At 37.5% G+C, this 13,067-nt stretch overlaps 1 protein-coding gene across 3 annotated transcripts; it reads left to right on the top strand.

The window, feature by feature from the left end:
• Positions 1-2,654: 2,654 nt before the first annotated feature.
• On the top strand, positions 2,655-11,256 carry LOC306891042 (uncharacterized protein). 3 transcript variants are annotated; one of them, XM_079450990.1, is made up of 12 exons: positions 2,655-3,852; positions 4,092-4,304; positions 4,635-4,770; positions 4,896-5,314; positions 5,689-6,005; positions 6,103-6,305; positions 6,496-6,668; positions 6,917-7,131; positions 7,376-7,940; positions 8,068-10,572; positions 10,703-10,982; positions 11,119-11,256. In XM_079450990.1, exons 1-9 carry the CDS (start codon positions 3,557-3,559, stop codon positions 7,609-7,611), a joined length of 2,208 nt encoding a protein of 735 aa, XP_079307116.1. In that variant the 5' UTR covers positions 2,655-3,556; the 3' UTR covers positions 7,612-7,940; positions 8,068-10,572; positions 10,703-10,982; positions 11,119-11,256. The 3 variants fall into 3 exon arrangements, with proteins under 3 accessions (XP_079307116.1, XP_079307115.1, XP_079307117.1); XM_079450989.1 differs by having other exon boundaries at positions 7,376-10,572; XM_079450991.1 differs by having other exon boundaries at positions 6,124-6,305; positions 7,376-10,572.
• The last annotated feature ends 1,811 nt before the right edge of the window (positions 11,257-13,067 follow it).

Here is a 13,067-nt window from a genome sequence, read left to right on the forward strand (position 1 = left end):
AGAAGTTGTGTTAAAAACCTTAGCCCTCAAACAGTTGAGAAAATAATGTTCTTGAATAAAAAACCCTAAAGTCCATCCAGCCATTTTCTACCGCTTATCCGGGGCCGGGTCGCGGGGGCAGCAGTCCAAGCAGAGATTCCCAGACAAAAAAAATAAAAACCCTAGAAAAAACCCCTAAAGTATATCCTCTTAATCATTTCCTTGTTACACAAGCAAAATCACATTCCTCTGCAAAGTTACACAAGCACATTCATTGCCCTCTGCCCAGTTAAACCCAGACACTTTCATGTTTTAGAAAAATAATTCTGCCCCTTCTGCCTATTATGACCAAATAATTGATCTTCACACGTTATAGCCCCTTTCAAGCCAACACCTGTATTACACAGTTACGTTATACAATCATTATATACCACCAAAAATACACATATTCATGTGAATAGATCAGTCTATGTGAAAATATTTTCTTTCCACAACGTTATTTCTAAGCCTTACCAGCTTGGCGTAAAATACGATGTATCACAGACCACATCAGGCACATCTGTAATGCAGATGCTTGTTTTACTCTTTTTGGCCACCAGATGGTACTGTGAGCAAATGAAGCCACGAGAAATGAACCCTTTTGTGAACCACTCAATGCTTCACGAGGCTTCATCTCACCACCACTAGTTTACAACACTCGTAAAACGTAATAAAACCCCATTTTTGCCATTCAGCTTCCACACAAACTCCTAAAAGCTTTACCAACTCCTTAAGGAGAGAAAGACAGAGAGGCAGCGATATCCTACGCATTTTATTGTCTAGTGTTGTTGAAAAATGCGTGCAAGAAATCCACAATTCCAAATGCAATGTAAAGAGTGCCCTACTGTGTCCAAATAATGCATTAACACAATCCAAATGACAGCATTGGTGACATTAATCTTCACATTAATAATCTGAACATTCTGCTGTGTAGGCATTATTTTGCCAAGTACAAAAGCACATTTTGGGGACTAAATCAAAATCTTCAATTGGAAGGAGTTGACCAATCCAATCCAAACTTAAAATGATAATTATGGTTTTCCAAAAAGGTTAAACGGTAATATGAGGGGCCGTTTAGGCCTCAATTATTGAAATGACTCTCACAAACACTAGTGAAATAAAAACATCGATCGAACTAAGTGAAATTCATTCATATGTGTTACTGAAATACCTCTTACAAACACTAGTGAAATAAAAACATTGATCGAACTTGGTGAAATTCATTCATACATATACATTAAATGCATCTTACAAACACGAGTGAAACCATACATATGTATTACTGTAATCTTTTACAAACACTAGTGAAATGTATGCATATGCTTGCTAAAAAGCCTCTTATAAACACTGTTGCACTAATGAGGTGACATATTTCAGGTTTAGTTGATGAAAGATTTCAGTGTAATTGATGAAAGATTTCAGTGTAGTTGATGAAAGATTTCAGTGTAGTTGATGAACGTAATTGATTTCAGTGTAGTTGATAAAAGATTTCAGTGTAGTTGATGAAAGATTTCAGTGTAATTGATGAAAGATTTCAGTGTAGTTGATGAAAGATTTCAGTGTAGTTGATGAAAGATTTCAGTGTAGTTGATGAACGTAATTGATTTCAGTGTAGTTGATAAAAGATTTCAGTGTAGTTGATGAAAGATTTCAGTGTAATTGATGAAAGATTTCAGTGTAATTGATGAAAGATTTCGGTATAGTTGATGAAAGATTTCGGTGTAATTGATTAAAGATTTCAGTGTAGTTGATGGAAGTAATTGATTTCAGTGTAGTTGATAAAAGATTTCAGTGTAATTGATGAAAGATTTCAGTGTAGTTGATGAAAGATTTCAGTGTAGTTGATGAAAGATTTCAGTGTAGTTGATGAAAGATTTCAGTGTAGTTGATGAAAGATTTCAGTGTAATTGATGAAAGATTTCAGTGTAATTGATGAAAGATTTCAGTGTAATTGATGAAAGATTTCGGTATAGTTGATGAAAGATTTCGGTGTAATTGATTAAAGATTTCAGTGTAGTTGATGGAAGTAATTGATTTCAGTGTAGTTGATAAAAGATTTCAGTGTAATTGATGAAAGATTTCAGTGTAGTTGATGAAAGATTTCAGTGTAGTTGATGAAATATTTCAGTGTAGTTGATGAAATATTTCAGTGTAGTTGATGAAAGATTTCAGTGTAGTTGATGAAATATTTCAGTGTAGTTGATGAAAGATTTCAGTGTAGTTGATGAAAGATTTCAGTGTAGTTGATGAAAGATTTCAGTGTAGTTGATGAACGTAATTGATTTCAGTGTAGTTGATAAAAGATTTCAGTGTAGTTGATGAAAGATTTCAGTGTAATTGATGAAAGATTTCAGTGTAATTGATGAAAGATTTCAGTGTAGTTGATGAAAGATTTCAGTGTAGTTGATGAAAGATTTCAGTGTAGTTGATGAACGTAATTGATTTCAGTGTAGTTGATGAAAGATTTCAGTGTAATTGATTAAAGATTTCAGTGTAGTTGATGAAAGATTTCAGTGTAATTGATGAAAGATTTCAGTGTAATTGATGAAAGATTTCGGTGTAGTTGATGAAAGATTTCAGTGTAATTGATGAAAGATTTCAGTGTAGTTGATGAAAGATTTCAGTGTAATTGATGAAAGATTTCAGTGTAATTGATGAAAGATTTCAGTGTAATTGATGAAAGATTTCGGTGTAGTTGATGAAAGATTTTAGTGTAGTTGATGAAAGATTTCAGTGTAATTGATGAAGCTAATTGATTTCAGTGTAGTTGATGAAAGATTTCAGTGTAATTGATTAAAGATTTCAGTGTAGTTGATGAAAGTAATTGATTTCAGTGTAATTGATGAAAGATTTCAGTGTAATTGATGAAAGATTTCGGTGTAGTTGATGAAAGATTTCAGTGTAATTGATTACAGTTTTTCTCAAATGCTAAAACTCAAAAGCCAATCCTCTAAACCAAATGTCCAGTTGCCTAAACACATTTACTAAATATAGCCATCATTTTCCAATATCATAAACACATTTCACATGAAGACACAATTCACAAAACACAATCCTCCATTCTCATAAATCTTAACACATTTTTCCTTGTTAAAACACAAGTTGCAAAATAACTCTGCTCATATTCTCAGATGAAAGCTCATGTGATGCAAAATGCTTGCCACAGTCAGCTATGGGAGGCCGATTAGGGTGAAATACATTAAAAAAACGTGCGCATTTACATGGCCAATTAGGTCGAAACCCATTAAAAACGTGCGCATTTACATGGCCAATTAGGTCGAAACACATTAAAAACGTGCGCATTTACATGGGTAAATAGGGCCTCACAGTTGCGGTCAAGACACGTTCAAATACAACGGGTCCTTTTAGAAAAGCATATTTGCTTTAATATTTATGAAACGGAAGCAGTTACGGAAACAACGTCCTTTATAATGTTGCGCAAGGTTGCACCTAAGTGCATTCACGAGTTTTTCAGTGTGACCGGAAGTTGTTTCAGTGTACACGGAAGCGCGGTTGATTAGAAAATTGGTAAGCCATCATGGCGGACGATAAGGTTACAACAGAGGCGGTTAATATTTTAAGAAATCTACTTTGTTCTCCAGTGCTGATTAATACGATCGCTAATGCTGTAGATTCAAATTCTTCGAGCACTGTGAATCAGATTGATTCGGAAATTGGAACGTTGTTCCGACCTACGCAAAACAACGTGAACTCAACAAACGTAAACCCAGCAACACGTGTCACTTTGCCTAACACCTCTGGACCGGAAAGCCAGACGCCCCGCTTCGTTGCGAGACGATTCAGCAGCTGGAAATCCAACTCCAAAGGGAAAAGGTATGTACATTTGTTATTTTTGTCGGCTGGTGTAACTTGGCGCAAGCTAGTTATACTGTATTTGTACTGTTATATTTTGCAACCAAAACGATATAATTAAATCTAATAAATCTTGTGAAACATTTGTAAAAGCAATAAAAGTTATAAGTCGTAGGTACACTTTATGTATCATGTAGATGCACCAAGAGAGATTGAGCCAATTAATATTGCACTTTATAAGTTTGTTTGTCACTTTTTAGGTCCAAACCACCATTTCATAGAACTTATAATAAAGATATAATTCTACTCACACACCCCAAAGAAAACAACGTGGTCAAGCAGAGAACAAAGCAGAAGTTGTATGAAAGGGGACACATACTCAGTGCTTTCGAGTTTAATAAATCCTGGGATTACAGAACAGTCATGAATACAATTCATGAGGCATTTAAAGGGAAAATTCCGTGTTGTGTGAGGTAAGTTGATTAACATAAGTGAATTTGTGGAACTTCAATGTATTACAGACAAGGCTTAAGACTAGTCACAGACTAAAATGAAAGTTTCAGCTGTCTTGACCAAAAAAATGTCCCTGACATATCTTAAAACATGTCATTGTTATTGTTTTGTCTGTTAAGTCTATTGTTAAGTCCTGGCTTAAGGTGTGTCTTTTCTGTGGAACCGGGCCTAAAATATTTAAATGAAATGTTACTTCATATTTACAATCTAAAACTTGATATCGTAAAGTGGTGTTTAAATCAGAATTTACCAAGCATTAGTTATACCGTGTGTATTTCTGTCTTTGTCAGTCTTGAAATCCTCTTGCCATGTGGCAACAAACTCGTTGCTCCGACTCTCCATGAAGGCCAACAGCTGGACGGGAGTATGATTCAAAAGGTTTTCAAAAGAGCTTCACTTTATGTGAGACCATCTGTGCCACTTAAAGTAAGTAGAAATTTTAAATTCTTAAGTATTGTCTTTAGATACATACACAAAATTGACAATTTTAACTGTACATGGGTTAGAAGTCATTGATCACAAGTTTGACTAATGGTAACTTGTTTTTGTAGTCTGTGAATGAAGAAACTTCAGATTCTGAAGCCTACAGTGTGGATGAGGAGGAAGATACAGATTGTACAGATTATGAGCCACCACAGTCCTCAAATTCTTGCCAAAAACAGGCAGAAAATCTCACCTTTGCTGTTAGAGCACTTGCTGAAACAGAGTCCACACCCATGGCAAGATCCATTTCAACCCAGCATGAAACAGTTCACCAGGGCAGTGCCAGCTCTAATACATTAACTAATGTTCAAGCCTCTTCCAGCAACCAAGTAAACACCCAAGTTTCCTCATCACTGTCAAAGAGCCACACTCCAAGGCGCTGGCAGAATGATTATGGGACTTACATTAATCTCATAAATGACCTATCTGATGAAGATGAAGACGAGGACTTGTATACAGCTATTATTGCCAGTATGGAGGACCAGACGTAAGTGAATTCTGATTAATTACAGCTCCAATTTTACTGAACTTTTTGCATAATCATTTAAAAAATTTTAAGTGTTTTTAGCAGAAATGAAGTTATATTAGTTAACATGAAGTGAAAAATGCTATAGCCCATATTTGCATTGACTGCAAATAGCATTGGTTGCATTATGCCAATATTACTCATGGTTTAGAAATTGTGATCATAGTAAACGCATGTTGTATGTGTTGCAACAAAATTGGAAAAGGGATTATGTCTGGATTAGATTTTTCTCTTTCTTTCAGGAACATTTGTTAACTGTAGTCAGATACATTTTTGGACTGTTAGAGTCCATGTAAACATGTTTTCAGATTTCTTTTCTGTAATTGTAATTTTAGACGGCCACAAGAACCTACCTCAATAAGAGAAATTTTAAAGGAACTGAGTGAAAAGATCACTCAAACAGGCATTTCCAAATTTAACATCAATCGTGCAGCAGTCCTCGATGGAGCTATTCGAGGCTTTCGACGAATGTCATACAACCCAAACCACACAATGTCCATTAAGTTCTCTGATGACAAGGGTGCAACTGAAGAGGCTGTTGATCTTGGTGGCCCCCGAAGGGAATTTCTACGGCTTCTTATGGAAGCACTTTCTCACTCTAAGATGTTTGAGGGATACGAAGGACACTTGAACTTGGCCCTTGATTCCTCTGGTATGTATGATTGCAAAAGATTAAAGAATAGAAATAATAAAGATGCCAAATTGTGTAATATTTGTGTTGAGCCACACTTGTTATAACATTGTGCTAGTTAATTTCCTTTATTTTACAGCTGTGCGAGATGACAGATATTTCTTTGCCGGTCAAGCCATAGCTGTCAGCCTGGTTCATGGAGGCCCAGCACCATGTTTTCTCTCTGATACCCTCTTCAACTGCTTAGTGAAAGGACCAGAGATTTGCAGACCAGCGATTGAAGATATTGTAGACCATGAACTCTATGACAAACTGAAGAAGGTTTGTGAGGATTTGTGTGATATGATAGCTTATTTTGTAAGGCATGCTATAAACTATTTTCTTTTGGATAACCTGATTGAAACCCTTCGAATGCTGTACATTACTTAAGTCTTTTTGTATTTACGTGTCATACATTTCTAAATAGATAATTTAATACTTATAAAATATACATAAAATTTTTTGCAACCAGGTTTCTGAAGCAACAACACTGGAGGAGCTTCAGACAGCTACAGAACCTTTGACAGATTACTTGGCAAATGCTGGCTGTTTGAGACCTCTTACAAGTTTGATGGACAAGAATCAGTTACTGGAGGATGTTCTAATGTTTCAAGTAGTTCATCGTGTCCGTGGTCCCTTTGAAAGGTACGTCTTGTTACAATAAAGACTGCGTTTACTTTGATCAAGGGTAAAGAAGCTTTTATTGTTGTTTCAACCATATATTGCAGTGGAGTAGATGAAATGAATAAACGGTTCTCCAGGCGTGTGAGAGGGTGAGACAGCGAGTGAGTGTTTGGTTGTGTGTGTGTGTGTGAAAGTGAGTGAGAGGGAGTTTTTGTGTGCACTTTGTGTGTGGAGTGACTATCTTTTCTGTCTTCATTTTGTATACTTAGGTTTCGCGATGGACTGAAGACATTTGGAGTGATTCAGAAGATCCAGCAACATCCACAGGCTTTTCGTTCTGTCCTCTGCTACAGTCGAAGGAATCTTACAGCAGACATAATGGATGAGCTATTCGAAATCAGATGGTCAGTGACCGGAAGCAATAGACGGGCAGATGAGAACCGACTTGTTGCATATTGGAGAGATTACCTGCAGGATGCTGAAGGTTGAAATTTTTTCTAAGTTGTTACAGATAACTGTACTAATATTTTTGAATACAGTAACTGATATTAGAGATGTCTAAAGCATTTTTAAATTGTGATACATGAACAGGATAGGTTGGTTTTGTTTTTGTCGGTATGTATGAATCAAATTTATAGCACTGTGAACTTGATTTTATGTTCGCGTTTGTGATCAATGAGCCACTGCGTATAGAATTAATTAATTGTATTTAATGATTTTTGTATCAGAGGACGGGACAACAAAGTTGGAGGACATTTTGACATTTACAACAGGATCGAATGGGGTGCCACCCATTGGTTTTTCACCTAAGCCCTCTCTGGAATTCCTACACGGTGAAGGAAAATATCCATTGGCCAACACTTGCATCAACTGCCTTCGACTCCCAATACATGGAACTTATGAGGACTTCAAAAACAATATGGACTTTGGGATCCAAAATACTCAGGGTTTTGGAATGGAGTAAACTTATTTCAAACAATTTGTTCCTCTGTGTTGTTCAGACAGAAGTTTACTAAGCACTTTTAGCTAAGATTTTGTTACATTTTTTCTGTAAGAACAGAATGTTAGAGGCATGCTGTCCAGTTCATATTTATATCCAAACCTCTGAAAGACATGCACTTCTTAAGCATCTGGTTTAATAACCTCATTGACAGTTATTGAGGTAGTTAGTCTTGTTAGGAAGTATTGCTGAGCTTAGTGCAATTTTATTGTCTGTCTAAGATAATGGTGGTTTGTTGGGAGATGTGAGGTTTTGAGTTTGCACATACAATGCCATGCAGCTTATTTTGTAAAGTAAGTTCTCAAAAGTCAATAGTTTGTTACAATAAATGTTTCAAACTCTCAAATTCTTCATCTTTAATGTTATGTACAATGTGCAACTCAAATGAATTTCCATTTTCTTTCCATCTCTTTTTAACAGAACACAAGAGATGAAATTTCTTCTATCAACAGTCTTCATGTTACTCTCTTGTTGCAAGAAAATTTACAAGACCCAAGAATATGTCAATCCCATGATTACCATCATCTTGTAAAGGATCAAATGTCTGATGTATTTCATTAAGGGTTGTGTTATATACTTGTAAATTAATCTCAGGAACTACAACTTGGTTTATCACGTCATAAGCAAAGGGCAAAGTGTCAACACTAATTGAAGACTCATTCGCTTCAAATACACTGTTAACAGCCAGGTTGTTCTGTCCAACACGACTAATAATTCCTCTGTACCACAACTGCAAAGGTGTCATGTATCTTTCTGTAGAAAGTGCGTGGTTATTCCACTGGTTTGTGAATTCCCTAACAGCTCTATGGATCCGTGGCATGTAAACGTAGTGCAAACAAAACAGGTGCAGTTCAGACAATGAATCGAGAATAAATTGATTCTCCATGAAACTGAACAAATCAGAGAAATGGTATGATACTACACGATTAAGTTCAGCCCATAGTCTTTCAATCCTCTGATTATGGACACTGCGTCCAGCTATGATACTTCCTCTGTTCAGTCCTCTTCTTCTCAGCATGAAGCGAGCCACCTCAATGTTCTCCATACCACGATCACATCTGACTCTTGATGGCAATCCGAAATTGCGCACCCCTCTTTGGAATAGGGTCAAAACACTGGAAGCCCTGTTATTGTCTGTGCAGTCAAGATATATAATTGTACGACTGTACCCGTCAATGCATCCATGGAACACCATCCTCCATCTTACCAATTTATGGTTTCCATCGATGTGCCTGTCAAAAGAGGAAATTGCAGTAATTGAAAATATTTTTTTTATGAAAACTCTTATAGTGTTAGATTTACAAATTATTTTTTGGGGTAATTACAGCACCAGAGTATTATTCCAAAACTATAACAATTTGGGAAATGGTGTAGAATAGTAATTTCATATTTAACTTGAAATAACACCTATTAGCTAGAAAAAAATTTTTTTTTATCAGGTACCATAATTCATTTGGACCTCCGACACTGTAAATTCTGCGACGGATGGCTTGTCTACGTCGAAAGCTTCGTCCGACAGGGTCAATGTTTTGCAGGACTTGGCGTACCCTCCACCGCTGAATGCGGAAACCCCTAGAGCGAAGACTTCCCCTAACATAGGTCTCTCCAGCATTTGGAGTGTTCTCCAGAATTTGCCTGATTGTTAAAGTCAGATTCTCGTCTGACAGTTGAGTGTATTCATTAGATGGAATCGAAAGACGTTGTCTGTGGCGGAATAAGGTTCGCCGATCTATTCCAAACATTAAAGATATTCCCTGCCAGCTATAACCCAGATCCAAGCAGTGGTTAATTTGATCGGCTGTCAAATCATACCGCGGACGACCAGCAGTCCCACTGCGAACTGTTGGTGGGACGATGCAGTTGCTTCCTTGGAGTATCTGGCTGTCAAAATGTTGAAGAATTACATTCACCGCATTACATATCGACTCCAGGACAGTTATACAATCTTCAGAGTCTTGGCCTCTTGTACGACGAACTACATTTGTAATTGAACGAAGTGTCCGTGCATGGTGTTGTAATTCTGTGAAGTATGGAATTGCAGGATCTGTTTGTAAAAATTCTATACACTGCAGGAAACGTGAAAAAAAATTAAAAAATTCGTCATAGTTGGCAATAACATGCTGATAATTACACAGACAAAAGCCAACCGTAACGAATAATAAGAAATACTTCATTGTTTACATTCACTACACGAGTTCGAAGAGGTAACAAAGTGTCTTCCGGTAACAACGAAACGACTTCCGGTCACAATGAATTTTTGCGCTCTCTCCCTCTTAAGTGCATGCGTGCACTACCTTTGTGCAGGTGCAACTGGTTGTGGGACAGCGTCTGTTTCATACAAAACTAGATTAGCGTTTCAAACGGTAGCCAGAGTATTTGAACCGGGGCTCTGTGTTAAGCCAGCGGTCCCCGTTACATAAGCAGAAATGTTTCACATGTCAGCGCAAGTATAATTTAAATACGCAAGCGTTTTAATGTATTTCACCCTAATCGGCCTCCCATAGTCAGCAATATTTGAACACAATGAACACACCTGGCACCATTCATTACACACATCGACTCAAAGTTTAAGACACTTGTTGCCAATGCTGTGACCACATATAAAAGCAAGTTCAGAGTGCACAGTTTGCTGAAGATTCGAATCAGAGGAGGGAGAAGAGCTGGCTATGGAAGAAGAGGAGGAGGCCAACAAGGGAGAGGAGAAGGTCCAGGAGGAAGAGGAGGAGGCCAACAAGGGAGAGGAGAAGGTCCAGGAGGGAGAGCAAGACAACCTCGCACCATCATTACAGACAAGATGCGAGCAACAGTCATTGACCATGTCATTGTCCATGGCATGACAATGGCTGAAGCAGGAGTAAGTGTCCGTCCAAACCTGAGTAGGTTCACCGTGGCCACCATTATCAGGGCATTCAGACAACACAACAGGTATTGTACTCTATTGCTTTCTTTGTCAAAATACAATTTACAAGCCTGTGAAAGTAGTCTATTTGTTTCAAATAAGTTGTTACTGTATTTGTAAAACATGTCAATTGACAACACATGTTTCTTTCTTTAGAGTTGAAAGAATGCCACATCGAGGTGGGAGGGTTGCCATATTTACAGCGGCACAAGAAACCCTCATTTTGGATATGGTTCGTGAGAACAACCTCATCAGACTCCGGGAGATCAGAGACAAAGTCACTGCCGATAATGTCAACTTTGAGAGCATTGATGTCAGCTTGGCCACAATAGACCGAGTTCTCCGGCGCCAAAAGATGCGGATGAAACAGGTCTATAGGGTTCCCTTTGAGCACAACTCTGCGCGACACAAAGACCTACGTTACGAGTATGTGCAAGTAAGTATACATCCGTGTTCACAGTACAGTTAGTGGACATACTGTGTTACTCAGTGGCCTACATTGCTTCTGGACAATACTGTGCTACCTGATTGACTGTTGTTCTGAACACCTGTGCACTTTCACATTTTCACAGAGGATATTACAGTTGGACGCGATGGCCAGACCTCATGAGTACCTCTTCCTGGATGAGGCTGGCTTCAACCTGCAGAAACGAAGGCAAAGAGGCCGTAACATCATTGGCCAAAGAGCCATCACCTGAGGTTCCTGGCCAACATCATTGGCCAAAGAGCCATCACCTGTGGTTCCTGGCCAACGGGGGGTGGGTGGGGGGGGGTAATATCACTTCCTTCTGGACCGCCCATCACATTTATGTGATCATTTGGGACAATGTAAGCTTCCACAGAACAAACCAAATCAGAGAGTGGTTTGTACAGTAACCACCTTTTAAACGTCTGTCTGCCACCATACTCCGCTTTCCTGAATCCTATAGAGCTCTTCTCATCGTGGAGATGGTAGGTTTATGACAGACAACCATACACTAGATAGAACCTCCTAAGGGCAATGGAGCTGGCCTGTGTTGACATCCCAGTGGAGGCCATCCATGGATGGATTCGCCATTCCAGGGCGTTTTTCCCGCAGTGCCTGGCAAGAGACAATATAGCCTGCGATGTGGATGAGGGGATGTGGCCCGATGCAGCTCAGCGACATGATGCCGCACAGTGATTGTGGTGTGTGTGTGGTGTGAATAAAGTAAATAAAAAAACTTCACACCCTGATCATGTTTTCAAGAGTACTGTTGTGTGCAATAGATTCAGTTTTTGGATTGATTTGTGTTACAGTAGTGTACATGCAGAATTTACTATAGATTTATACTCTTCATATGAAACTCACAAATCTAAATGCCTAATGCTCTGCAGAGATCTAAGAAGATCCATTACTGTAAAGTTTCTAAAAATATGCATTGGCAGTTATGAAACAAAGAACCTTCTCACAAATTGACCATTGTGTTTTAAATTTTTTTGCTGTTGTGTGTAATGATGTGTATAGTGTTTACATTTTTGAAAGCTTCGAGCTGCTCTTTTGGTGTGAAAGTTTGAGTTTTGAAGTGAGAAGGTGTGGTTGTGTTTATGTAGCTTTAGAACAGGGTGTTGTGTTTAGACATTGGGGAACATGGAGGAAACGTTTGTGAAATGTGTTTTAGCATTTGAGAAAAACTGTAAAGATTTCAGTGTAGTTGATGAAAGATTTCAGTGTAGTTGATGAAGGTAATTGATTTCAGTGTAGTTGATGAAAGATTTCAGTGTAATTGATTAAAGATTTCAGTGTAGTTGATGAAAGATTTCAGTGTAATTGATGAAAGATTTCGGTGAAGTTGATGAAAGATTTCAGTGTAGTTGATGAAAGATTTCAGTGTAGTTGATGAACATAATTGATTTCAGTGTAGTTGATGAAAGATTTCAGTGTAGTTGATGAAAGATTTCAGTGTAATTGATTAAAGATTTCAGTGTAGTTGATGAAAGATTTCAGTGTAGTTGATAAAAGATTTCAGTGTAGTTGATGAAAGATTTCAGTGTAATTGATTAAAGATTTCAGTGTAGTTGATGAAAGATTTCAGTGTAATTGATGAAAGATTTCAGTGTAATTGATGAAAGATCTCGGTGTAGTTGATGAAAGATTTCGGTGTAATTGATTAAAGATTTCAGTGTAGTTGATGGAAGATTTCAGTGTAGTTGATGAAAGATTTCAGTGTAGTTGATGAAGGTAATTGATTTCAGTGTAGTTGATGAAGGTTATTGATTTCAGTGTAGTTGACGAAAGATGTCAGTGTAATTGATTAAAGATTTCAGTGTAGTTGATGAAAGATTTCAGTGTAATTGATGAAAGATTTCAGTGTAATTGATGAAAGATTTCGGTGTAGTTGATGAAAGATTTCAGTGTAATTGATGAAAGATTTCAGTGTATTTGATGAACTTAATTGATTTCAGTGTAGTTGATGAAAGATTTCAGTGTAATTGATGAAAGATTTCAGTGTAATTGATGAAAGATTTCGGTGTAATTGTTTAAAGATTTCAGTGTAGTTGA

Source organism: Barbatula barbatula, assembly GCF_947034865.1.
Source record: "Barbatula barbatula genome assembly, chromosome: 2".
NCBI classification, from domain to species: Eukaryota; Metazoa; Chordata; class Actinopteri; order Cypriniformes; family Nemacheilidae; genus Barbatula; species Barbatula barbatula.

Bases quoted from the DNA above. Each gene is read 5' to 3' on its own strand.
- LOC306891042 (XM_079450989.1), top strand. From the start codon at position 3,557: ATGGCGGACGATAAGGTTACAACAGAGGCGGTTAATATTTTAAGAAAT. The intron at 6,006-6,102 runs GTATGTATGATT...ACATTGTGCTAG, and splicing joins CTTGGCCCTTGATTCCTCTG to TTAATTTCCTTTATTTTACA. The intron at 6,669-6,916 runs GTACGTCTTGTT...TTGTATACTTAG, and splicing joins GTCCGTGGTCCCTTTGAAAG to GTTTCGCGATGGACTGAAGA.